Source organism: Heterodontus francisci, chromosome 4 (assembly GCF_036365525.1).
Source record: "Heterodontus francisci isolate sHetFra1 chromosome 4, sHetFra1.hap1, whole genome shotgun sequence".
In the NCBI taxonomy this organism is placed as follows: domain Eukaryota; kingdom Metazoa; phylum Chordata; class Chondrichthyes; order Heterodontiformes; family Heterodontidae; genus Heterodontus; species Heterodontus francisci.
Window position 1 is genome coordinate 75,256,672 of NC_090374.1, and position 25,189 is coordinate 75,281,860.

The following is a 25,189-nucleotide window of genomic DNA, read 5'->3' on the forward strand; positions in this document are numbered from 1 at the left end:
AATTTATAATGGCCAATTTACCTATCAACCTGCAAGTCTTTGGTGGTGGGAGGAAACCGGAGTACCCGGCGAAAACCCACACAGACACAATGAGTAGCCAGAATTGAACCCGGGTTGCTGGAGCTGTGAGGCTGCGGTGCTAACCACTGCGCCACTGTCTTTCTCACGGAATTCCAAAAAACCACATGAAGGCACATGAATACCAAGGGATAAAAGTCTCCTCAATGAACAAGGTTTAAGAAGAATACTGGGCCCCAACGAAAAGCAAGAATCTACCTACAATTAAGGACACTACAGTGAGCAGGAAGACCCATAAAAAACTCTTCAGATATTGCCTCAAACTTTTCCACTTTATTTCTTCTGATTTTTTTGTCTCTATCTGCATGTGTGTATCGCATATGCATGCTAGCGTGGGCATGTTGTGTATCCATGTAACCATGTAACCTGTTGTGCTGGCTTCTTTGCCTTATTAATTAGAACGTGGTGAACAAGGATTTACCAAGGGGAGCTAAAACCATGGTGTGTCTAAAATTTAACCCTGTTAGACTAAGACCAGGTGAAGGCTGAAAGGGAACCCTAGACCTCTTTCTCACCTGGTCGTAATAATAGTCTAGTAAATAAAAAGTTAAAATAAAAGAACAACACTTACATTAACACCAAGCTCAGTGGTATGTCTAAACAAATCCATTGTCTCATAGCTGCCAACAGCTTCGGCAATAAGCGCCTGCAAGATTAAATGACTGGAAATTGAGACTGCCACAGCAAAAATGTGCATGTAATAAATTGAGCAAATTCCTTGCCAATATATGTAGAAGATATTTATGAAAGGTAAAAGTACAATACTCTGATACAGCATAAATCAATAGTATTAAGAGTAATGGTACTGTCAATTAAACAGTGTAACTGCACCCAAAACATTGTGTCTACTGCTTTTATTTGATTATGAAAGACATTGCAATAGGTATGCAGTTTACCAAAGTGAGATAAAAGCCAGAGGCAAAGAACCTGTGATGGTGATCCATGTGGAAATTAGTAAAATAGGGAAAAAGCAGACAGGTCCTCAAAGATAGGTTAAGCATATTTTTTGTCCTCCATTAAAGGAGAGTACTATTAAATTTGAATGCTTATTTTTACTGCAAATATGTAGCATCACAACTTTTTCAATTCTTCAATTTCATTCATGCCACAGTACAAGTATGACTAGTCCACAGCTTCTTTTTAATACGTGATCAAAGAATGTGGAAAAATTATTGTATAATGTCCCTCAATGAAATGGGCAAAACTATCACTATAGCTTACCTGAATTTCTAATTTTCTGGTTTCCTCCCCTATTGTTGAATTTTACACCAGGCGTGCCAGATTGATACAATAGTTGCAAGAATATATTCAACTTGTTTCAATTAACATAAAATTGTACACACATATAAATGATTTACCTGTCCAATCCAGCACATAACATATGAGGGTTCCAAAGACTGGGCTACCTTAAAGGCTTCATGGGCAAGCTAAATTGGAAATATATGAAAAATACAGGCAGTGATGATAATAACACTAAAAACAAGCATTGATCCTAGAAAATATTTATTGTTCAATTGCTACAAGATTTTATATCAGCGTTTGTGTAATTCAGAGATACTATGAACAGACGTTAAATAACTACAGAACTCATAGGTAATTCCAATTACCTCGTCTATACATTTTACTGTAGATTAATCACTAGCGTTCTCAATATTTACCTCAATACTTTCATTCTTCAAATAAGTTGCCCCCAGGTTGGTCCAGGCCACAACATTCTAGTACAAGAGATCAACACACTTAAATTCAATGTTTAATCACTGTTGTTACAGTTTCTGAAACATGTGTAATTAGTAACATTGAAAAAAGTTTACTCTTCCTAATTCAAAGTTACTTAAATTAAATTATCTTAATTCAAACTGCAATTGTGCAAACAATGCCTCATGTTTTTATTAAATTATTTCATATGACCTACCAGATAATTCAAAATATTTTGAGCAAAAATGTTGATAGTAAAATGTATTACTGCAAAATGTAAAGAAAGGAATTTACTTACATTTTGTTCAACCTGAACTGATTTGATAAATGCATGTTGTGCAAGGGCATAATTTTCAATACCTGCGTCAGAACAATATTGGAAAGAATCAAAATACATTCAACTACATGAATACTTAACCTAATCTAAAATGTTATATAACTTCATTGTTTTTCTTATTTTACACTGACAAAACTAGATTATAAATCAATAACTTTTATTTTTACAAAATTTAGCTTGTAAGAGAAAACTGAAGACAACTTCAGGATAGGATTGAAATCAGTCAATATTAACCTTTAGACCAAATCTATATTTGAAATGACAATACCTTTATAAGTGGCAACAACTCCAAATGCATTCCAGTATAGATGATTTTTGGTGTCCAACATCACAGATTTTTTAAGGCACTGTTGAATAAACGTGCATTAAAAATTACATGCCACTTTTTAAAACACTGAGTAATAGGAACATTTAAAAATGGAAATACAAGTTAATTAGTAGGGGCAGATTTCCCACTAATCCCTGAGCACATCGCAGAGGAAAAAATTGGGAGGCTCTCATGTGCGTAACAGAGCTTGTTTGATTTACTGTCCATTACTTTAAGCGAATAAAAAGTCAGAAGATCTCCATGAAGTGGATGTGATCTTCCCCAACACTCTACATCTAGGTGATGCATTATGTTCAAATAAAATGAGGAAAATCTGCCTCTATATTGGCCTGGTGTTTCTGCTAGGGGTGCAACTGGCAAATTCTTCTTTCTGACCTGGGGGCATGACCAGTTTTGTGGGCAGGAACTAGTTTGGGCGAAGGGACTCTTAAATTGGTGTAAAGATAGCAGATACTTGAGTGTAAAGTAGTTATGACTGTAAATCATTTACGCTTAAAATTCTATCATCTTTTGTGCTAGATTAAGCAGTTATCTGGATGGAAAGCATGCAAAAATTCTAGGCCATTATATCCAACTTAAAAAGTAAGATACTTCAAGCACCAGTGATAGTAAAATGGACAGAAAGATTTGAATGAAGTTATTTATCTCCACGAGAAAGAGCGCTAACTTGTAATCTAGGAATAAGATTTAAATTATGCATTCTGTTAAGTGCAAGATTGAGTTGAAGTCTGACAGGCTCAGAGAGGAATGAATCTAATAAAAAGTGTTAGAAAATCCCAGGACTGCTTACGTCTATCTCAACAGTTTTTGTTGGGTTTATTTTAACATTGGTGACGCAATAAATTGAATTGTGCATACTGCTGCAATTAATGAACAATACATATTTCTCCAAGCTTAAAAAAAGCAAAAACTGAATGAGTGTGGGCAGTATGGTGGCAATCATAGTACACAATACAACTTCATGCAGAGGAACACGATCAAAAAACAAAATTCACTACACAAAAATTTTTCATTTTAAAAATGGGAAAATCTGTTAATAATTTCACTTGCAGAGCCTGTAATACATTTAATGTATTTTTTTTTTAAAAGAAAGAATTAATTGTTTACCTGCAGTGCTTTTTCCAGTATTTCAGATACTACATTCTCTTCTCCCATAGTGGCCAGATGCTGCGCCTGTCGGTAGTAGTTCACGCCAAGATCACACCACAGATTGGCAGATGCCGACATCAAGGTAAGGGCTCGGCCATAGCACCTAGGAGAAAATAGTTATTAAAAATGTAACGCCCCATCCTACACCACTAAAATAACTTTGAATCACAGAATGGTTACGGCACAGAAAGCCATTCAGCCTGTCACGTCCATGGGCTCTCTGTAATAGCAACTCAGCGAGGCTCACTCGCCTGCCCTTTCCCGTAGCCCTGCAAATTTTCTCTCTTCAGGTGCTTATCCAATTCCCTTTTCAAATTCATGACTGAATCTGCCTCTGCCATACTCTCAGGCAGTTCACTCCAGATCCTAACCACTCGCCATTCACCTTATAAATCAGTGTGCTCTGGTTTGCAACCATCTGCCGATGGGAACAGTTTCTCTCTATCTGCTTTGTCTAGACTCCTCATGATTTTGAACACCTCGACCAAATCTCCTCTCAACCTTCTCTTCTCTAAGGAGAGCAACCCCAGCTTCTCTAGTCTATCCAGATAACTGAAGTTCTTCATCCCAGGAACCATTCTCTAAATCCTTCACATCCTTCCTAAAATGTGGTTCCCAGAACTGGAAACAATACTCCAGTTAAGGCCGAACTGGTGTTTTATAAAGGTTCATCACAACCTTCTTGCATTTATACTGTATACCTCCATTTATAAAGCCCAGGATAGTGCACCCATAAACCCCGAAGTCTCCGTTCCTGCACCTGCTTTAGAATTGTACCCTTTATTTTATATTGTTTTCCTTGTTCGTCCTACCAAAATGCATCGCTTCACATCTATCTGTGTTAAATTTCATCTGCCACAAGCTGTCTATGTTCTCTTGAAGTCTCTCACTATTCACCTTACAGTTCACAATACTTCCAAGTTTTGTGCCATCTGCAAATTTTGAAATTGTGCCCTGTACACTCAAGTCTAGGTCATTAATATAGATTAAGAAAAGTAGTGGTCCTAATACTGACCTCTGGGGAACCCCGCTATATACCTTCCTCCAGTCCGAAAAACAACCGTTCACCACTACACTCTGTTTCCTGTCACTCAGCCAATTTCATATCCATGCTGCAACTGTCCCTTTCATTGCATGGGCTTTAACTTTGCTGGCAAACCTATTATGTGGAACTTTATCAAAAGCCTTTTGGAAATCCATGTGCACCACATCAACCTCATTAATTCTCTGTAACCTCATCAAAAAACTAAAGCAAGTTGGTTAAACACAATTTTCCTTTAATATGAAAGCAAAATACTGCGGATGCTGGAAATCTGAAATAAAAACAAGAAATGCTGGAATCACTCAGCAGGTCTGGCAGCATCTGTGGAAAGAGAAGCAGAGTTAACGTTTCGGGTCAGTGACCCTTCTTCGGAACTGACAAATATTAAAAATTAAAAAAAAAAATTGCTGCAGTGTTCCAGTGAACATCAACACAAGCTTGAGGAACAGCATCTCATGTACCGATTAGGCACACTACAGCCTGCCCGACTGAACACTGAGTTCAATAATTTCAGAGCATGACAGCCCCCCATTCTACTTTCATTTTTAGTTGTTTTTTCTTTTTTACAAACTTTTTTTGCATTTATTTCATTTCATCTTAGTTTGTTCAGTTTGCTTACCCACTATTTTTTTTCATGTTTGCACATGCTGCTGTTCAATATTCAGTCCATTAACACCTTTTCTGTACTAATGCTTTGTCTTTCAACACACTATTAACATATTGTTTGCCTTTGCTCCATGACCTTTTGGTCAGCTATTTGGCCTTGTCCAATCTACACCTTCTCCTTTGTTATCTCTTGCCCCACCCCCCACTTCACTTGCTTATAACCTGTGACATTTTTAACATTTGTCAGTTCCGAAGAAGGGTCACTGACCCGAAACGTTAACTCTGCTTCTCTTTCCACAGATGCTGCCAGACCTGCTGAGTGGTTCCAGCATTTCTTGTTTTTATTTCCTTTAATATATCTGTGCTGGCTTTCCTTAATTAATCCACACACATCCAAATGACTGTTAATTGTGTCCCAGATTATGGTTTCTAAAAGCTTTCCCAACATCGAGATCAAACTGACTTGCCTGTAGTTGCTGGGTTTATCTATTTTTACACCCTTTCTTGAACAAGGGTGTAGCATTTGCAATTCTCCAGTCCTCTGGCATCAACCCTGTATCCAAGAAGGATTGGAAGATTATGGCTAGTACTTCTGCTATTTCTTCTCTTACTTCCCTCAGTATCCTCAGATGCATCCCATCCAGTCTTAGTGGCTTATCAACTTTTAAATACAGCTAGCCTTCCTACTACCTCCTCGTTATCAATTTTTAGCCCATCCAGTATACCAACTACCTCCTCCGTCACAATGACTTCATCAGTGTCTTCGTCCTTGGTAAAGACAGATGCAAAGTACTCGTTTGGTACCTCAGCCATACCCTCTGCCTCCATGCGTACATCCCCTTCTTAGTCCCTAATCGGCCCCACCCATCCTCGTACTACCCTTTTACTATTTATATGCCCAAGGAAGACATTTGGATTCTCTTTTATGTTAGCTACCAGTCTCTTCACATATTGTCTCTTTGCCTCTCATTTCCTTTTCCCCTTCCCCTCTGAACTTTCCATATTCAGCCTGGTTCTCACTTGTATTATCAAAATGACATCTGTCATACGCACCCTTTTTCTGTTTCATCTTCATCGCTTTCGATATCCTGGGAGTTCTAGTTTTGCTTGTCCTACCTTTCCCCTTGTGGGAATATATCTCGACTGTATCTGAACCATTTCCTCTTTAAAGGCAGCCCATTGTTTTATTACAGTTTTGCCTGCCAATCTTTGATTCCAATTTACATGGGCTAGATCTGTTCCCACCCCACTGAAACTGGCCCTCCTCCAATCAAGTGTTTTAACTCTAAATTGCTTCTTGTCCTTTTCCATAGCTAACCTAAGCTTCATGATACAATGATCACTGTTCCCTAAATGTTCCTCTACTGACACTCGATTCACTTGACCCACCTCAGTCCCCAGAACCAGATCCAGCATTCTAGCAATGCTTACTTCGTCAGGCTGGAAACATACTGATCAAGAAAATGCTCCTGAACACACTTCAAAAACTCTTCCCCCTCTCTGCCCTTTGCATTGTTACTATCCCAGTTTATATCAGATCCATTAGCATTACTCTATAGTTTTTGCACCTCTCTGTAACTTGAAACCATTATTTATTTTAAAATCTGAAGTTCAGGAAAACCTTGAGCTACCCATTCTGCAACACCAAAAGCTGTAACTTTTTGAAGATGATGATTCTATAACTAGTCTCTGAAGTTAAATTCCCACAATACAAAGTAAATCCAGTAGCTGGGACCAGACAAAGTGGACAACCGAATTGTGTTTCTTGCATACTGTATCAGTTTGAGACAGGAGGGTTCACTAGTATGTGTCAGAGACATTCTTGCTTGATACTGGAATAGCTTCCTTTTATTGCTGTCAGCAGGGATTCTGGCCAGACAATATATTGTCATGACCTTCATAACGACTGACAGTGTGATGAGCCATTTCTCAACACACAGAGCAGGGGAAAAAAATCAAAGTTTTAGTTTCTTCTCTAACCGGAACAACAGCAGTCAGCAGAAGCTTGAATTTCAAAGTCACTGAGGCATAGTAGTATCGCTTTCAGAGGAAGTATGTAAGAGTTCTGATGAAGGGTCATTGACCTGAAATGTTAACTCTGCTTCTCTCTCCACAGATGCTGCCAGACCTGCTGAGTATTTCCAGCATTTCTTGTTTTTATTTCAGATTTCCAGCATCTGCAGTATTTTGCTTTTATTTTATGTAAGAGACTAGCCAGGTCAAGGCATTAATATGTGGGCCATAATAGGAAAAGGTTACTGCCAAGCTAGTTTCAAAAATTTTTAGTCCATAAAGTGATTTTTAGCCCATTAGCATGATTGAGTAGGAAAAGGAGGGAAAACACACTAAAATCACAGTCTCACAGGATGTAATTTCTGACTTTGGTAAAGGTGGACTCAGTTCTGTGAAGTTGGAACAAGCAAGACTGGAGGGAGTTTTAAATCGTTCCCAGGATGTGAGCGAAGCTGTATTTATTGCCCAGTACTAGCTGTTGACGGAATGGTGGTGGCCTTTCTTAGGTAGCGTGCTTTGTACGACGGAATGGCTTGCTGGACCCCTTAAGAAAGGATCCCCAAGGACACATTGTACAGCGAGCTCGTCACTGGTATCAGACCCACCGGCCGTCCTTGCCTCCGCTTTAAAGACGTCTGCAAACGCGACATGAAGTCCTGTGACATTGATCACAAGTCGTGGGAGTCAGTTGCCAGCGATCGCCAGAGCTGGCGGGCAACCATAAAGGCAGGGCTGAAGCGTGGCGAGTCGAAGAGACTTGGCAGTTGGCAGGAAAAAAGTCAGAAGCGCAAGGAGAGAGCCAACTGCGTAACAGCCCTGTCAACCAATTTTATCTGCAGCACCTGTGGAAGAGTCTGTCACTCTAGAATTGGCCTTTATAGCCACTCCAGGCACTGCTTCACAAACCACTGACCACCTCCAGGCGCTTACCCATTGTCTCTCGAGACAAGGATGCCGAAGGTGAAGATGAACAGTCAGTCAGTCAAATTGTATCAAACTGGAATCACAATATCAGATAAGGGGTGAAAGGTTCCTTTACTTGAAGTATATTAGTGAACCATATGGGATCCGGCAGTTTTCACAATCCATTTTGTTTGGATTCAAGTCACAAATTACCAGATTTATTGTTGAACTGAATATCATGAGTGCCATGATGGGATTGAAACGCATTACTTCTGGGTACTACCACTACATAGCTGCATCAATAATTTGGGAATTTTGAGCAAGAAGGACATGGAGTTGGATTTAGGGCATAGCTAGTCTAATGGTGACCATGAAACCATTGTCGATTGCTGTGAAAACCCAACTGGTTCATTAATGTCCTTTAGGGAAGGAAATCTGCCTCCTCACCTGGTCTGGCCTACATGCGACTCCAGACCCACAGCAATGTGGTTGACTCTTAAATGGCCTAGCAAGCCACTCAGTTTAAGGGCAATTAGGGATGGGCAACAAATGCTAGCCCAGCCAGTGACGCCCACATCCCATGAATGAATGGCATGCTCAAAGACTTTCAAGAGGAAAAGGGGTTTAGAGATAAGATGATTCTTCGATAAAAAAGATGGATCAAGTGTGTTTTTTCTTCAGCAGGAGAGATGACTGTGCTTTTAAAGGGAGGTGGACTATGCCTGAGGAAAGGAACCTGTTCAAAATACTAGATGGCATGAGGACAGCAACAGATGAATAATCAAGAGTCAGATGTAGGAAATTAAGGAAGCAGGTGGTGTGTCTTTTGGAAGAGGGATGCTTGACGAGGGCACTGGAGGTGATGGGAGAAAAACTGCAAATTGATTAGAGACAAGGCCTGGAATATTTGGAAGAATTGGGGGAAGTTGATAGCGAACCTCAAGGTCAGAGCGGGACAGGAATTGGAGAAACTGGAAGAGGCAGCTGCAGGGATGGCCTCAATCTTACAGGCTGTGTTCCTCAGCTCTTCGTATTTGATATTGGAGGGGAGGACGAAGGGAGCAAAAGAGGGTTTCAGGAAGTAGTGAGCCATACAGAAGAGGATTTCTTTGCCCTTTGGGATGATTGTGGAATAGTAGGCAATGTAAACTTGATAGTTTGAGGGCTCTCCGCTTCTTCCTTGAACAGAGGCCCAACCAGTCCCCATCCACCACCACCCTCCTCCGCCTGGCTGAACTTGTTCTCACATTGAACAACTTCTCCTTCAACTCCACTCACTTCCTTCAAGTAAAAGGTGTTGCTATGGGTACCCGCATGGGTCCTAGTTATGCCTGTCTTTTTGTGGGATATGTCGAGCATTCTTTGTTCCAGTCCGACTCAGGCCCCCTTGCCCAACTCTTTCTCCAGTACATTGATGACTGTATCGGTGCCGTTTCCTGCTCTCGCCCCGAACTGGAAAACTTCATCAACTTTGCTTCTAATTTCCACCCTTCTCTCACCTTTACTTGGTCCATCTCTGACACTTCACTTCCCTTCCCTTCCTCTGTCTCCATCTCTGGGGATAGGCTGTCCACTAATATCCATTATAAGCCCACCGACTCCTACAGCTACCTCGACTACACTTCTCACCCTGCCTCCGGTAAGGACTCCATTCCATTCTCCCAGTTTCTCCGTCTCCGACGCATCTGCTCTGATGATGCCACCTTCCATGACAGCGCTTCTGATATGTCTTCCTTTTTCCTCAATCGAGGATTCCCCCCGACTGTTGTTGACAGGGCCCTCAACCATGTCTGGCCCATTTACCGCACTTCTACCCTCACCCCTTCCCCTCCCTCCCAGAACCGTGACAGAGTTCCCCTTGTCCTCACTTTCCACCCCATCAGCCTCCATATCCAAAGGATCATCCACCGCCATTTCGGCCACCTCCAGCGTGATGCCACTACCAAATACATCTTCCCCTCCCTTCCCCTGTCAGCATTCCGAAGGGATCGTTCCCTCCACGACACCCTGGTCCATTCCTTCATTACCCCTACCACCTCGTCCCCTTCCCATGGCACCTTCCCCTCTAATCGCAGCAGATGTAATACCTGCCCATTTACCTCCTCTGTCCTCACTATCCCAGGCCTCAAACACTCCTTTCAGGTGAAGCAGCAATTTACTTGTACTTCTTTCAATGCAGTATACTGTATTCGCTGCTCACAATGTAGTCTCCTCTACATTGGGGAGACCAAGCGGAGACTGGGTGACCTCTTTGCGGAACACCTCTGCTCAGTCCGCAAGCAGGACCCTGAGCTTCCGGTTGCTTGCCATTTCAACACTCCCCCCTGCTCACATCTCTATCCTGGGATTGCTGCAGTGTTCCACTGAGCATCAACACAAGCTCGAGGAACAGCATCTCATGTACCGATTAGGCACACTTCAGCCTGCCGGACTGAACATTGAGTTCAATAATTTCAGAGCATGACGGGCCCCCCATTTTACTTTTATTTTTAGTTTTTTTTTTTTACATTTTTTTTGTTTGTTTATTTCATTTCATCTTAGTTTGTTCAGTTTGCTTATCCACTGTTTTTTTTCATGTTTGTACTTGCTGCTGTTCAATCTTCAGTCTGTTAACACCCTATCTGTACTAATGCTTGGTCTTTCAACACACCATTAACATATTGTTTGCCTTTGCTCCATGACCTTCTGGTCAGCTATTCTGTGACCTTGTCCTATTTACACCTTCTCCTTTGTTATCTCTTGCCCCACCCCCACTTTACTTGCTTATAACCTTTTACATTTCTAATATTTGCTAGTTCTGAAGAATGGTCACTGACCTGAAACGTTAATTCTGCTTCTCTCTCCACAGATGCTGTCAGACCTGCTGAGTATTTCCAGCATTTCATGTTTTTATTATTGTAAACTTGATAGGGCTGGACTATTAAAATTATGTACTTGAAATTGAGCACAGTATAATAGGGTAGATTTGCAGGGAATTTTATAAAAAGTTGCAAAGTACTCTTAAAAGATTAAAATATGTCCCTTATTTGATTGAAAGTAATTTACCTTCCTCCTAGACGAAGTAGTTCATTTTTGTTTAAAGACTGCATGTTACTCTTTTCGTTCTGTCCAATAAGAATGGTAGAGACTCTAATGTTAACTTTTGCTGGTGACAGGACATGGAGTGTTGTACACGTGTCTCCAATTAGCTTCCAAAGACATGATACATCAGGTCGACACTGTACAGCTCTGCAATAAAATCAAAGATGAAATATCAAATGTAGGAACCTAAAATACAGTACTTACAAGTAGCTGCCTTTATCTAAAGTTCAAGGCTATCAAACTGTACGTTTTTAAAAAAATCAAGAACACATGAAACAACTTGAAAGAAAGTGTGAGCAGATAACATTGCAGCAATAGAACTGGGCAACCATGACCCGAGTGATGCAACTATATCTCATTAACTAATTCGGGTAAAGAATTATGAAATTAACATAATAGCATAAGGACTGAGAAGGAAGTGTAAGTTAAAATGGGTGAATTCAGGTGAAGAAAGAGAAACAAAGGAAAAGAAAGACTCAATTGAGAGAGAGAGACAAAAAAATTTAAATAATTTACATTTTACATAGTTAAAATCTCCAACACTTAAAACCTGAAGGAATGAGACTCCACACTTGTTATAGTTAATTTTTAGTGTCAGAGAGGCTGTTTGGCTATAATTTACACTCATCACATTGTTAAAAGGATACTTTGAAATGGACAAGACAACTTTCAGTTGTGAGTTTAGTTCGTATCTACCACACAAGTACAGCAACTTCACTCAATACATGTTCAATACATTTCAATGGTGAGCCAAAGGGTGAACTACTGTTCTTGCAAAGTTAAAGGTGGAGTGGAGCATCTTGAGAAAAAACTTTTCAATTTCAGCATTTAACTGCATATCTACCATCCTCTGAAGGTGCATTTGTATGAAAATAATGGCAACGCTATTAGCCTTGCTGTTATTTCGACTGCAAATCATTGAGCATATGAGTAACAATATATCTGTACAAAGCATTGGTTAGTCCACAGTTATAATACTGGGTGCGATTTTGGGCACCCCAGATTAGAAAGGACATTAACACTATAGAAACTGTACAGCATAGGTTCACAAAATGGTGCAAGGGTTGGAAAACTATAGTTGTGAGGAGAGACTTGAAATACCAGGAATATTCCAACTGCAGCAGAGAATAATAGGAGATTTAATATAGTTTTTACAATTATGAAGAGTTTTGATTAATTGAATAGGGAAAGACTATTTCTTCTGGTCGGGAAGTAAGAAGAGAGGTTAAGAGAAAGGTCTTTCACAAGACATAGAATGCTTTGGGATGATATTGAGGCAGAAATCAAGTAAGGGGAAATTAATAAACATTTGAAACCGAGGAAGATACAGGGTTAGGAGGAGAGCATTGGCGTGTAAGATTTGTTTTGGACTGCCTTGGCAAAGAGCCAGCACAAAGGCAATGGGCTGAATGAGACACATAAATGCTAGCCTTTCTCTAAATAAAAAAATATGCTCCTGTTTCCTTTAAAAAAACCTCAAAATTTGCACCAACACTGTTACAATTAAATAATGCTGGTGTGTGTGTAAGTTGGCCTTCACTTGTTCCTTCAATTAAGATCAAAAACTCAGGAAGGGGGAGAGGAATTGCAGCAGAAAACCCACATCACACTAAATCTTTACACTGTACCCCTGTCACCCCTCTATTCTGCTTGTTGAAGTTGTTATAAAAGATACAAAAGAAAAAGAAAATGTTTGCAAATAAAAATATCCTGTTGTTTGATTAGTGTGCAAGATAACCAGAACAAAGTGCAGTTAGATGTCTTAACTATTGATCTATAAACTTAGCAGTTTCTAACAAGAATATTCAAAGAGCAAGGTTCAAAGACTTGTATTTTTTTTAATCACTTGGCCAAATAAGCATTTATTTTTACTCACCTAGCTAAGTACTGAAGTGCCTCTTCTGCTGAATCCAAAGCTCTTCCATCTAAACAATCACTGAGGGCACTTCGTGCCATCATTAAGTAGCACTCACCTAAGCCTAGAAAGCATGAGTAAGCCATGTGATTTGAAGATATTCATTTATAAAGAGAGACGTGAGGATCCTCTTAAATATTTAAATCATTTTTTTTCTGCCAACATTACAGCTTTTGAATTTTTTAATGTTACTTTTGCATGGTGCTTTATATTTGTAGCGAATTTGGAAAAAATGGTATTTAGATCAGAATACTTAAATTTTATTTCTCTCCTTTCAAATTGCTTGCTCCCTTGAATATTTTCAGTCAACTGAAAGGATTCCTGCCATCTTCCCAGGTAATTTTGAATGCTAAAATAGTCCTATAGAGGTCACAGATTTGTTCCCACTTCCCCATCTCAGTCTGAAGATTATATTAGAGGGTTCCTGGAAGCAGTCAGTCCTAACTTTTCAAAGGCTTTGTTCTTGATACAAGACTCAGAAGAAGTACCGCTTGTTCAGTTTATATGTTTCAAATAATTACATGACTGTACTTTGTTCATAAAATACACAAAACATATTTTTTCTTCCTCCTGTTTCATCATTCCACATTACATACTATTTTCTGACCAAGGCCGGGATTTCACGTTGGACGGACGGGAGCCGGCCACCGACTGAAAAGTCGGTGGTGAACCCGCTTCCGCCTCGCCTGGGGATCCGACCCGCATTTTACAGGTCCCCAGGCTTTAATTGTTCCGAGGCAGGACTTCCACCCGCTTGAGGGAGGAAGTCTTGCCACATTGAGCTGCCGGCCAATCAGCGGGCCAGCAGCTCTTCATCCCAGCAGCGCCACCGGGAGCGGTAGTCACTGCTGGGACTGCAGCCCAGCCAACTGCAGCAGAAGACATGGAGCCGGGAGTCCAGTTAAGTTTTGGTTGCTTCACTGGGAGTAATTGGTTGGGCCCCCGTGAGGCAAGGGTGGTCATTAGGGGGGGGGGAAAGGGGGCGTGTTGGGTCTCGGGAGTGGTTGGGGTAGCAGTCTGTGTCCCCCCCCCACCCCCCCAAAAGACGATCGGAAGTTGCCTGCTTCTCCCAGGCAGCTTTTCCCAGCTCCAGGACGCCTGCTTGCCAAGCGTAAAATCCGGGTAGAGGCGGGCGAAGGCTCTTAAGTGGCCACTTAAGGACCTTGATTGGCCTGGGGCGAGCGGGCCGTTCCCTCCCCCCCCACCGCCCTACGTAAAGGGGGGTGGCGGTGGGAGCGGGTCAGGAAAGCCTCCCGCTTCATTTTCTGCCACCCCGCCCCCCAACCAAGCGGTTCGTTGGGGTGATATAAAATCCTGGCCCAAGTGTCAATAACTGATCTATTTACAATCCTCTATTACCCTTATCCTCAACTTCAAAGGTTTCCATCACCTCGGCCCAGAAGCACTATCTACTCCTCTAACACCAGCTTACTTCTGATACCCTACTCTCTCCATCATCAGTGACTTTTTTTCTAAACCCCCAAACAGCCTACCTCGATTCCTCCACCCTGCCATCTCCCTCTGTTTTCTGTAGCCTCTTAAAATCTCTTCCCTGCAACTGTACTTTTAATCCAACTACTTTTAATCCAACCTGTAACCTTTTGTTTTTCATTCTGCTCAATGTTCACTTTTTTGCCCCACCCCATGAATTGTTCTGAAATATCTTTTGTATGTGAGGAGAGCTTAGAATTGTAAGTTGTTGACGAAGGCTTTTTTGTAAATGACTTTATGGTAACAAGCAGGAATGAACGGAGTTAACTCATTAATAATTTTCTGCTTGCTCTTTCTTAGAATATACTGGTATTTATCCTTGATTCAAATTGGGAGCTCACGATGTGAAGCAGAAATCTGCAAATTGGTACACTGACCCACCAAAGTATTAGAGCAGCTAGAATGGTAACTTTTATGACTATTTTACCTGGATCTTTCTATTCCTGTTTCTCTAAGGATGCTGTAGTATATCTCAGCGCTTCTTAAAAGTACTTGCCCAAACGATGTTCCAAATAACCAAAATATAGTCCAACTTATAATCAGAATAGTATCATAACTTCAATTTTTTAATTATTAGCTCATATGAATCACTCAGTCGCATGTTTGACAAAGAAAAGGACGATCACTACTGAGGTTCAATACAACTCTATACATTGCTTTGTTTTTTTCCTTAGTGATTATATTGTTTCATAACAGCTCAATTACATGGTGCTAAGTTCCCTAGTGATGTTTGCTAAATCTCCTTTTCTTAAAAGTGAGAACAAAAGGAGGCAGCACTACTTTTTGGGAGACTTGTGAACATCTTTGAGGGGGGAGGCCTGTCCTGCCAGGAAATACTTACAAATACCGAGCTGAAGAAGCCAACCAAAGGTAAATTTGAAATTGTTTCTGCAGGGCTCAGAAGAATAGTCCCAGCCCCATATAAATAACCTGGGCTGCCCTGGGACCCCCTGCTCCTTCTGCAATCATGACGCAAACTCCCCCTCCATGCATGTGCCTTGCTGGGCCAGCCCAGTATTGACCAGCCTTAATCTGACAAGCTGCATTGGGACACCCACTTGTACCCCGCAGCTCGCCGTTTCGATGCAAACAAGGCATGAGTGCAAAATTGCGACCATCTCTTCGCCTTAAGTATAGGTGACCGTCCAGTGCGCTTAGCCAGCTGGTACACCAAAAGTCAACATTGACCCTTGTATTTAAAAAATACCAAAATTCTTCCATGTTAAAATTGTTAAAAATCCTGAAACATGGCAGGGCATTTTCGGAAGTATCAGCACTATTCCGTAATTAAAGGATAACTGCCAAATAAATATGGAATCATTAGTTTTCAAGTATTTTTTATCACATTTGTGCACTCCTAGCAGAAATATATAATATACAATATACAAATTATACAGAAATATACAATGTATAATCAGAGAATAATTTAAGAGGGGAAATTTAACACAACTTACCTTTGAGGGCTGGGACATAGTTTTTTGAACTTTGAATTATCTGTTTATACTCTGTAACTGCCTCTGCGTACTTGCCAAGAATCTGTTTGATGGCTGCTATCTTGTAAATGTTGTACACGGAGTTTGGATTCAGTTCACTGGCTTTTGTGAAGGCCTTCAAGGCAGCAGTGTAACCTCCTCTACTGAGATAAGCCTCCCCTAAACATTCCCAGCAATTAGAGTCTTTCAGGTCTGCTCTCAAAGCTGCTTGTAAACTTGGGAAAAAAGGACAGATCATTAACTTTGCTATTATAACCAAAAGAAGCCTTTAATGCCATAGAATAAAACCACAGAACAACAATTTCATTAGAACTGCTATCCCTGAAGCTATTTTCCTGCCACCTTAAAAATCCCAATCCCTCAATGGTGAAAAAAATAGATTCAGTGGGTAGTCGTTATAACCCAAACTGGTACACAACTAAGTCACAAAACCAGTTGGACATTCAGCACTATGAACACATTTCAAGCCAAAAAATAAAGACAAATCTTAAATTATTTTCCTAGCTGTGGCTCAATGATTCACAGTATGTTGACCTACAACATTGTTACAGTTTTATTATTCATCCCTGTCAATGGGATTTGGAAGATGACAACCAAATTCTGAGTGGTAGCTCATGCAGCCATCAACTATTTAAATACCCTTCAGACATGGAGAAAAATAAAAAGATGGTTAAAATGAGGTACAAGGAATTTCAAATAAAAACAAGAAATGCTGGAAATACTCAGCAGGTCTGGCAGCATCTGTGGAGAGAGAAGCAGAGTTAACGCTTCAGGTCACCTGAAACGTTAACTCTGCTTCTCTCTCCACAGATGCTGCCAGACCTGCTGAGTATTTCCAGCATTTCTTGTTTTTATTTCAGATTTTCAGCATCTGCAGTATTTTGCTTTTATACAAGGAATTTTACCTGCTCCTGTCCCATTGTCCCTCATTTCCAACAATTGTGGGGAAGCTCATGGATGACTATCAAGATAGAGACAATCTGTGCAGCTGCCTCTGCTACATTCTGCCTTTACCCTTGCCCCCACCACTTGGTCACCCATGCGAGACCTATACATCCTCCATTTCTCCCTCATCCCCCTCTATATTGTCTCTCAGCTCCTCTCATCCATGAGACCCACCTCTCCATCTGCTCTATCGATTTCTTTCTAATGAAGCTTCTGACTATCCAACACTCAAACATATAGCATATCTTACTCTGCAACAGCCTGGGAATTTTGGTTGATTCTCATGTAATAAAGTCCTCGTCTAAGCCAAGCCCATTTGGCTGTGCCAGCACTCGACTGATCAGTCACTGTCCTCAGAATTGCAAGAGCAGTTTCCTAAAAGCAAAGAAATATCAATATGAAAAGTTTTCCCATTTTTTGCTAAATAATTGAATCACTACCAATGAATGACTAGCCATGTAATAGATCCGTAAAAGCAACAAACAGGAATCGGACAAAAGCCTTGCCTTTAATTCCATCATCTTTCTTGATTTTCTCCCAATTAAGGCTTCCAAATATTGGCTTGATATTGTGCATCATTCGGACAAAAAGGAACAGCATTTGGGTTTCAGGATTATTCAATTAAAATCATTACCATTCTACAACTGGCCACCTTTCACAGAATATGCTTTGCTATTTGCAAACTACCTAACTGGAGTAACTTGGCAGCAAAGCAAGTTAAAACCTCAGCCTATATTTTGCAGTCAGCGGCAAAAGAGACACATTCGCCATTCACCTCACCGACAACTGCCCACAAGAGGAGTTTTGAGCAGAGACTTGATCTATTCCGGTATCTGTATTAGGGCAGTGCTCTCTACAAAGGATCTGTGATGTCTTTTAGCAGGGCCAGCAACAATAAGGTTCTTCAACTAATCAGATTGAAGAATTCTTACTAAGACATGTAGTCTAAACCAGGAAACATAAATTAGATTGAAATCATGTACAGAAAGCAAAATAAAGATTGGAAAAGACAGATGGGATTATGGGTGGAATTTTACATTGGGCAGGAGGCCCGCCCACAGACCAAAGGTTTGGGGGTGAGCTCGCTTCTGCCGGGCCTGGGAGCCACTGGAAATGGTGGCGACTGCTGGGACTACAGTCAGGAAAAGGAGCAAGAGGGGTGCCGGTCCTGGAAAAAAGGTAGGTTTGTGGGGCCTCGCCGGGGACAATCGGCTGGGCCCCGGCGAGGCGGTGGGGTGGGGAGGGTGGTGTCCATTGGCGGTGGGGTGGGGAAATGTAGTTCAGTGGGGGTGGTTGGGCCATTGGTGGGGGGGAGCGTTCCATGGGCCCATCAGGAGGGACCCCCGCAGCACACAAGAAAACCGCCAGGTTTTACTGGGCGGCCTCTTGGAGGGCCTGAGCCAAACACCTGCTGCTGGTAATATGGTAATATACCAGCGACAGGTGGGAGGAGGCCTTTAAGTGGCAGTTAATTGGCTACTTAAGGGCCTTAATTGGCCTGGGGCTGCCCCTCAAAATTGCAGAGGGGGCGGGAAAGCGACGGGAATGGCACCGCCTGCCTCCCACTCAATTGTACGACTTTCCCTGCCTATAGCCCGCTCCTGCAGTGGGGTGCCGGGTACGAGTCCGGCCTGAGAGAGAGAGCGAGAGCGAGATAAAAGTGACAGGCAGAAAAAGTTTAAATATTTTTTTAAAAAATGCCAACACTAATTAACTTCTGAAAGAATGGGACCCAGAGGTTGTTTGGCAGTAATTATTAATATTGCACCGTTAAACATTTAGTTACACCTGAATGCACCATCCCTAACTTTTTCCTGTCGTGTTCAGTGAGTAACTGGTGGTTAAGTACCCAATTTCTTGTGCGTTTTTTAAAGCTGTGTGTATCTGCAAGGTTCTGTTATAGCGCAGACTGCAAAGGAGCAGGTTAACTTGCATCGCAACTTCCGAATTTCCTTGTTTAACTGCACATGTGCATACTCCAGAAACTCCTGTATAATTAATGGTGAGTGCTGCTAGCCTCAGTTATTTCACGCAAAATTCGGGCTATTGTCCTTCACATCTGGTCTTGCTTCAGATCCAGACAAGGGGTATAAGAGTCTTTCTGTAAAATTATTTTGGGTATCTCACTTCAATTTCTACAGAAGAAAAACTACCAATAATTCACCACACTGAGGCACCCAGGAGGAGCAATGTAGCAAAATAGAAATATTACACTGATGCACTTCTTATGAAGTTTGGGGTTTCAGTAACAGTCAGGGCTATGTCGTAAGATTTTTAACCTGTCATCCAATCCATGTTACAGTAACCTGAGCATACTTGATTCAGGAAAAACGAATTGCACTATGGGGTTGTAAGACATTGGTCTGAAAAATAGTGGATTACTGTTTTCATCTATGCATTATTGAAAGATACTGAATGCACGCCAGGCTATTTTGCCACAAAGGGAAAGAAAGCAGCAGTGACAGTTAACGTACAACATTCACAGTTCCAAACATAAAAGCGTGAAAGTAGCAAAAGGGCACAATAAGGAAGGAAGAGGAAAAAGAAAATATACCTTTGAAAATATACCTTTATGACCCTCCTTAAAACCCATCTCTGACTAAGTTGTTGCTCACCACTCCTAATATCTCCTTTGATTCAATGGTCTGAATTTTACTGGCCTTCCCAGACGTTGGGGTTGTGGTGGGGGTGGGTCCGCAAAATGCCTTCAGAAGAGGCCCGCCACTGGCCTCGACAGCGGGAAGGCCCTGTCCTATATTAATGGCAGCGGTGAGGACTCACGGCAGCCCCCCGCCGCTCGGTGACGGGAGCAGGATCTAAATATTAAAATGAATGTAAATTAATGAATGAATGCTCCCGTCAGCCGTCCCACTGTGATATTCAGGTAGGCTGCGGATGGGTCCGGGTTATTGCAGCACATGTATACAGCAACATAGGAATAGCAGCCCCTCAAGCCTGTTCCACCATTCAATGAGACCATGGCTGATATGTGAGCTAACTCCATATACCTGTCTTTGCCCATATCCCTTGATACCCGGGGATTAAACTCGTCACCTTCCTGGTTTGATCAGTCGCCTGTTATGCGCAGTGCCTGTATATTACAAGCGACTGATCTGATACCGACCTTTTTGCACCACCGCCCAAGGTGAATTTCTACCCCTCTAACCTTCAGTTTTGTCACAGATCCTTGAGCAGTGAAAATAATTCTGAAATAAGGTAAGCATGTTTAATACCATATCTCCAAGTTCAACACTGAGATCAACAGCTGCTGCTCCTGCTTCTTCATCGCTATTGTTTAACTCAAAGGCTTTTTTGTAGCAACCTCGAGCTCTGCTTATATCTTGAACTATGTCTCGATAGTAGTGGCCTAAGTAGCAAAATGTTCTTCCATTGTATGTGTCCAACTTGGCAGCCTGCAGTTGGTTAAAAAAAAAGTTAAGATGAATAAGTCGGTATTGACGTCAGAAGTGAAAAATGCTAACAGTTTGAAATGAAAACCTGGTTTACTTCAGAATCAAAATGGCCATTTTCTTCAAGATTTTGAGGGTTCATTTAGGTAGTATTAAACACTATATTAAACACGGGTGGCACAGTGGTTAGCACCGCAGCCTCACAGCTCCAGTGACTCGGGTTCAGTTCTGGGTACTGCCTGTGTGGAGTTTGCAAGTTCTCCCTGTGACCGCGTGGGTTTCCGCCGGGTGCTCCAGTTTTCTCCCACCGCCAAAGACTTGCAGGTTGATAGGTAAATTGGCCATTGTAAATTGCCCCTAGTGTAGGTAGGTGGTAGGGAATATGGAATTAATGTAGGAGGGGATGTGGTCGGGAATATGGGATTAATGTAGGATTAGTATAAATGGGTGGTTGATGGTCAGCACAGACTCGGTGGGCTGAAGGGCCTGTTTCAGTGCTGTATCTCTCTCTATGACTATATAAAAGGGACTGAAGGATAAGCCAGTTGATAGATAGATTGTGTGTTTATATTCATCCTCAAATTCCTGGTGCACTTATTACTTAAATTAAATAGCGTGTCCATAGATCTGGGGGCCAATTTTCTTCTCTGCACACAAGGCAGAGGGAACTGTGATGCTGGATCTTGCCCCCTTTCTTTTGCACTACACCTCTGTAATATGATATGGAGGCAAGAATCAGGTCACCAAACCTCTTCTCTCATTTATGTTGGTATTTGGTTGGAGAATGTGGCAAAATGCATATCTATACGTAACACCAAAAATACTGTGCACAAGCAAGCTACCGAAAAGAATCCAAGGACTGTCGGACAGGAGAAAAGGACAAAAAAATCAGAACTTGTAGTTGTGTTTTAAAAAAAAACTTTTTAATGTTTTAATTTATCTTTCAATTTTCACTTGGCTCTCACCATCCACATTGGAGTTGGAGACATTTCTAATGGTCGCCAAAGTAATTTTAAAAGTTTACAAAAAGAATTTGAGGAGAACTTTATTTTATGGTTTAGTATTGAAAATGGTAACTAATTGTCCATTTGACAGTTACTTTGAAACTTTTTTTAAAAATGTACTTCCACATATCACTTCCAACTTACTTAGATGTTTGAGTGAAGTGTAAAGCATTCTCAAGCTCACAGAAAATCCATGGCATTGAATCTCTTAAACTCATGGCTGAAGCAAGAATGCAACAGATGTAAACTACAGTAAAAAGGGTAGAAAAGCAGATATTTGTTGGGTGTGACATCAATCGAAAACATGTCAGATTCCACATTTACGCTGATGACACCCAACTCTGCATCACTACCACCTATCTCTACCTCTCCACTGCCTCTGATTTTCACTCTGTTTATCTGACATACAATATTTGATCAGCAAAAATGTATCAATTAAATAAAGTCACGGTCTTCGTTCCTCACCAAAAATTCCACTCCCTAGCCACTGTCTCCATTCCCCCTCCCTGGCCAATGTCTGAGGTTGAATGAGACTTTTGACGTCCTCGCATCCTATTTGACCCAGAGGTCAGCTTTCAACCTTTAATCCACTCAACCAACAACCTACTTCCACCTCCGTAATCTTGCCCATCTGCTGCTGAAACATTTATCTATGACTTTATTACCCCCAGACTTTACTATTCTAATGCTCTCCTGATCGGTCTCTCACTTTCCAACTTTCCATCCTCTGTAAATTTGGGCTTATCTAAAACACTGCTTCCCATATCCCAATTCACACGAAGTATGGTCACCCATTACCCCTGTGCTCACTGACCTACTTCGGCTCCCAGTCTGGCAAAATTCTACTTTAAAATTCTCATACTTACGTTCAAATGTCTCCAAGGCCTTACTCCTCCCTATCTTTGTAACCTCCTCCAGCCCTACAGCCTTGGGATCTCTGCGCTACTCCAATTCTGGCCTCTTGTGCACCCCTACTTTCTATCGCTCCACCACTGGCAATTGTGCTTTCAATTGCTTACACCCCAAGCTCTTGAATTTCTTCCTTAAAGCCCTCATGTTTTCCTGCTCCTATAAGTTGCTCATTAAAACCTATCTCTATGACCAAGTTTTTGGTCACCTGTCCTAATATCGCTCAGTGTCAAATTTTGTCTGATAACACTGCTGTGAAGCACCTTGAGATACTTTACTATGTTAAAGGTACGATATAAAAGTTAGTTATTGTTGTTTTTGTTGAGTTACTTTGTATGGGACCATCTGCGCAGTGGGGTGACCAAGCAATCAGTTTTAGAACTCCTATTTTTTATAATTTACACTAAAACCTTGGATTCAGAAGCTAATGCAAGACTAGTTAAATTCACAGATTATACTCTACAAGGAGTAGCAGTTGTCCAAGGGTGCTGCTCACAGAGTATAAAATGAGTTGGGCAAAATATGTTTGCGGGTAGATTAATGGCAGATGAAATTGAATATGGACAAGTATAAAATTACTGCACAAAGAAAGAAAAAATGGATGTAATAAGTACTCCATGAAAGATTTGGAATTAGTTACAGATGAAATTGAAAGAGAATTAGAGGTTTTTGTAGATTCAATCATTGAGATCCAGCAATCAATGAAGAAAATTGAATGCTGTACTACATAGCCAAAAGATTCAGAGAAAGTAATTATGAAAATGTATAGTGTTGCAGTCAGATCATACTTTGAATACTGTCTTGTTCTGGTCTTTGATACAGTTCAGGGGAATGAATTACTTCAAATTAAACCATGAGAGTCGGGCACAGTTTCAAACTAGCAAAAATCAAATTTAGAATGATAACAGGAGGTGCTTCACACAAAACATTATCAAGATATGTAATAGATTTCTAGGTAGGGTAGTGGAGACAAAAACCCTGGAATTATTCAATGACCAATAGAATACCAAGGTGGAGGTGTTGCTGAGTCTTCTTGGTTAGGTGAGATAAGATGGATTAAATGGAATTCCTCATCAGTACCTTCGAGATACACATTAGGAGCGAGAGGAAGATCATTCAATGTGATTAGGTGTGTTCTTAAAAAGGTCAGATACCCTGAAAATGTCCCTGTGGGTTACCCTACATATTGTTATACAACCATTCTACGCATCCATTCAGTATAGCATGGTCTAAAACATAAGTATTGACTTGCAGAATTTGTACATTGTAAGAAAGATCATCAGTTTCACAAACCTTTAACAAATGTGTAGCAGTTTTAGTTTTGTCTTTTCTCATCGCCTCTCCCATGAACCAGTAAGTTAGTCCAAGGTAGTAGTAATATTCTCCACAGTCTGCTTTTATTTTCACAGCTTTCTGGAAACTGTAGGGATATATGTCAAAATGTTATTCAGCTTCATTTTTCCAAAGAGGAAATAATTAGCTCCATATAAAAGGTGAGGATTTCAATGTTCCTCCCTATCACAGGATATTTTAAAACTTTGGGTAATTTTGTCACGCAGTTGTTTTCACTTTTCTTTCATCACTAGATCAGACAGCAGTGAACGAGCACAATTGAGGTGGTACCGCGTCAGCAATTCAGCTTTGCCATGACCCAGCACAATGATAAATCGCTAGCATATTACAGCACAACAGCAAATTTTCCATTCATCATCTGAACCCCAAGATCCCTTTCCATCACTTATAAATCTAAGGGATTAGATGGAGTGGAGTTCTTAAAATGTATACAAGAGAACTTTTTAGCTCAATATGTAGAGGATCCAACAAGGGAGGGTGCAGTGCTGGACCTAATTCTGGGGAATGAAGCCGGACAGGTTTAGATTAGATTAGAGATACAGCACTGAAACAGGCACTTCGGCCCATCGAGTCTGTGCCGAACATCAACCAACCAATTATACTAATCCTGCACTAATCCCATATTCCTACCTATATTTCCCTACCACCTACCTATACTAGTGACAATTTATAATGGCCAATTTACCTATCAACCTGCAAGTCTTTCGGCTTGTGGGAGGAAACCGGAGCACCCGGAGAAAACCCACGCAGACACAGGGAGAACTTGCAAACTCCACACAGGCAGTACCCGGAATCCAACCCGGGTCCCTGGAGCTGTGAGGCTGCAGTGCTAACCGCTGCGCCACTGTGCCGCCCGCCAGGTGGTTGATGTGTTGGTGGGGGTGCATTTTGGTGATAGCGACCACAACATGGTACAATTTAAGCTTGTTATGGAGAAAGAAATAGACAAGTTGCAAAAAAAGGTTTTGGATTGGGGGAGAGCGAATTTTAGTAAAATAAGGCAGGATCTGGCCAAGTTAGACTGGAAAGAGTTACTTGTCGGGAAATCTACAGAAGAGCAGTGGGGGCATTCAAAAAGGAAATGGGGAGGGTACAGGCCCAACATGTTCCCTCCAGGGTAATAGGTAGGAGCAACAAGCCCAGGGAACCATGGATGACCAGAAACATTCAGGGTACGATGAGAAGGAAAAGAGAGGCTTTTAGCAAATACAAGGAGAGCAAATCAATGGAAGCATTAGTAGAGTACAGAAAGTGTAGGATGGAGCTTAAGAAAGCAATTAGGAGAGCAAAGAGGGGATATGAGAAAGCTCTGGCTGGTAAAAGTAGGGAAAATCCCAAGATATTCTGTAAGTATATCAATGGGAAAAGGATTACCAGGGAAAGAGTAGGACCTATTAGGGACCAAGGGGAAATTTGTGGGTGGAGCCAGAGGACATT

General features: G+C 41.3%; 1 protein-coding gene across 1 annotated transcript in view; it reads right to left on the bottom strand.

Annotated features, from left to right (window-relative positions):
- The window catches only part of skic3 (SKI3 subunit of superkiller complex), a 146,721-nt gene that overhangs the window by 51,349 nt on the left and 70,183 nt on the right, over window positions 1-25,189 (bottom strand). Inside the window, exons 14-25 of the mRNA XM_068029718.1 lie at window positions 23,693-23,819; window positions 20,310-20,489; window positions 17,327-17,451; window positions 16,093-16,346; window positions 13,109-13,211; window positions 11,197-11,379; window positions 3,546-3,690; window positions 2,379-2,457; window positions 2,072-2,133; window positions 1,737-1,793; window positions 1,437-1,505; window positions 650-724 (exon numbers count right to left, since the gene is read on the bottom strand). Coding sequence (XP_067885819.1) covers window positions 650-724; window positions 1,437-1,505; window positions 1,737-1,793; window positions 2,072-2,133; window positions 2,379-2,457; window positions 3,546-3,690; window positions 11,197-11,379; window positions 13,109-13,211; window positions 16,093-16,346; window positions 17,327-17,451; window positions 20,310-20,489; window positions 23,693-23,819 — 1,459 coding nt within the window. The remainder of the gene's footprint in view (window positions 1-649; window positions 725-1,436; window positions 1,506-1,736; window positions 1,794-2,071; window positions 2,134-2,378; window positions 2,458-3,545; window positions 3,691-11,196; window positions 11,380-13,108; window positions 13,212-16,092; window positions 16,347-17,326; window positions 17,452-20,309; window positions 20,490-23,692; window positions 23,820-25,189) is intronic.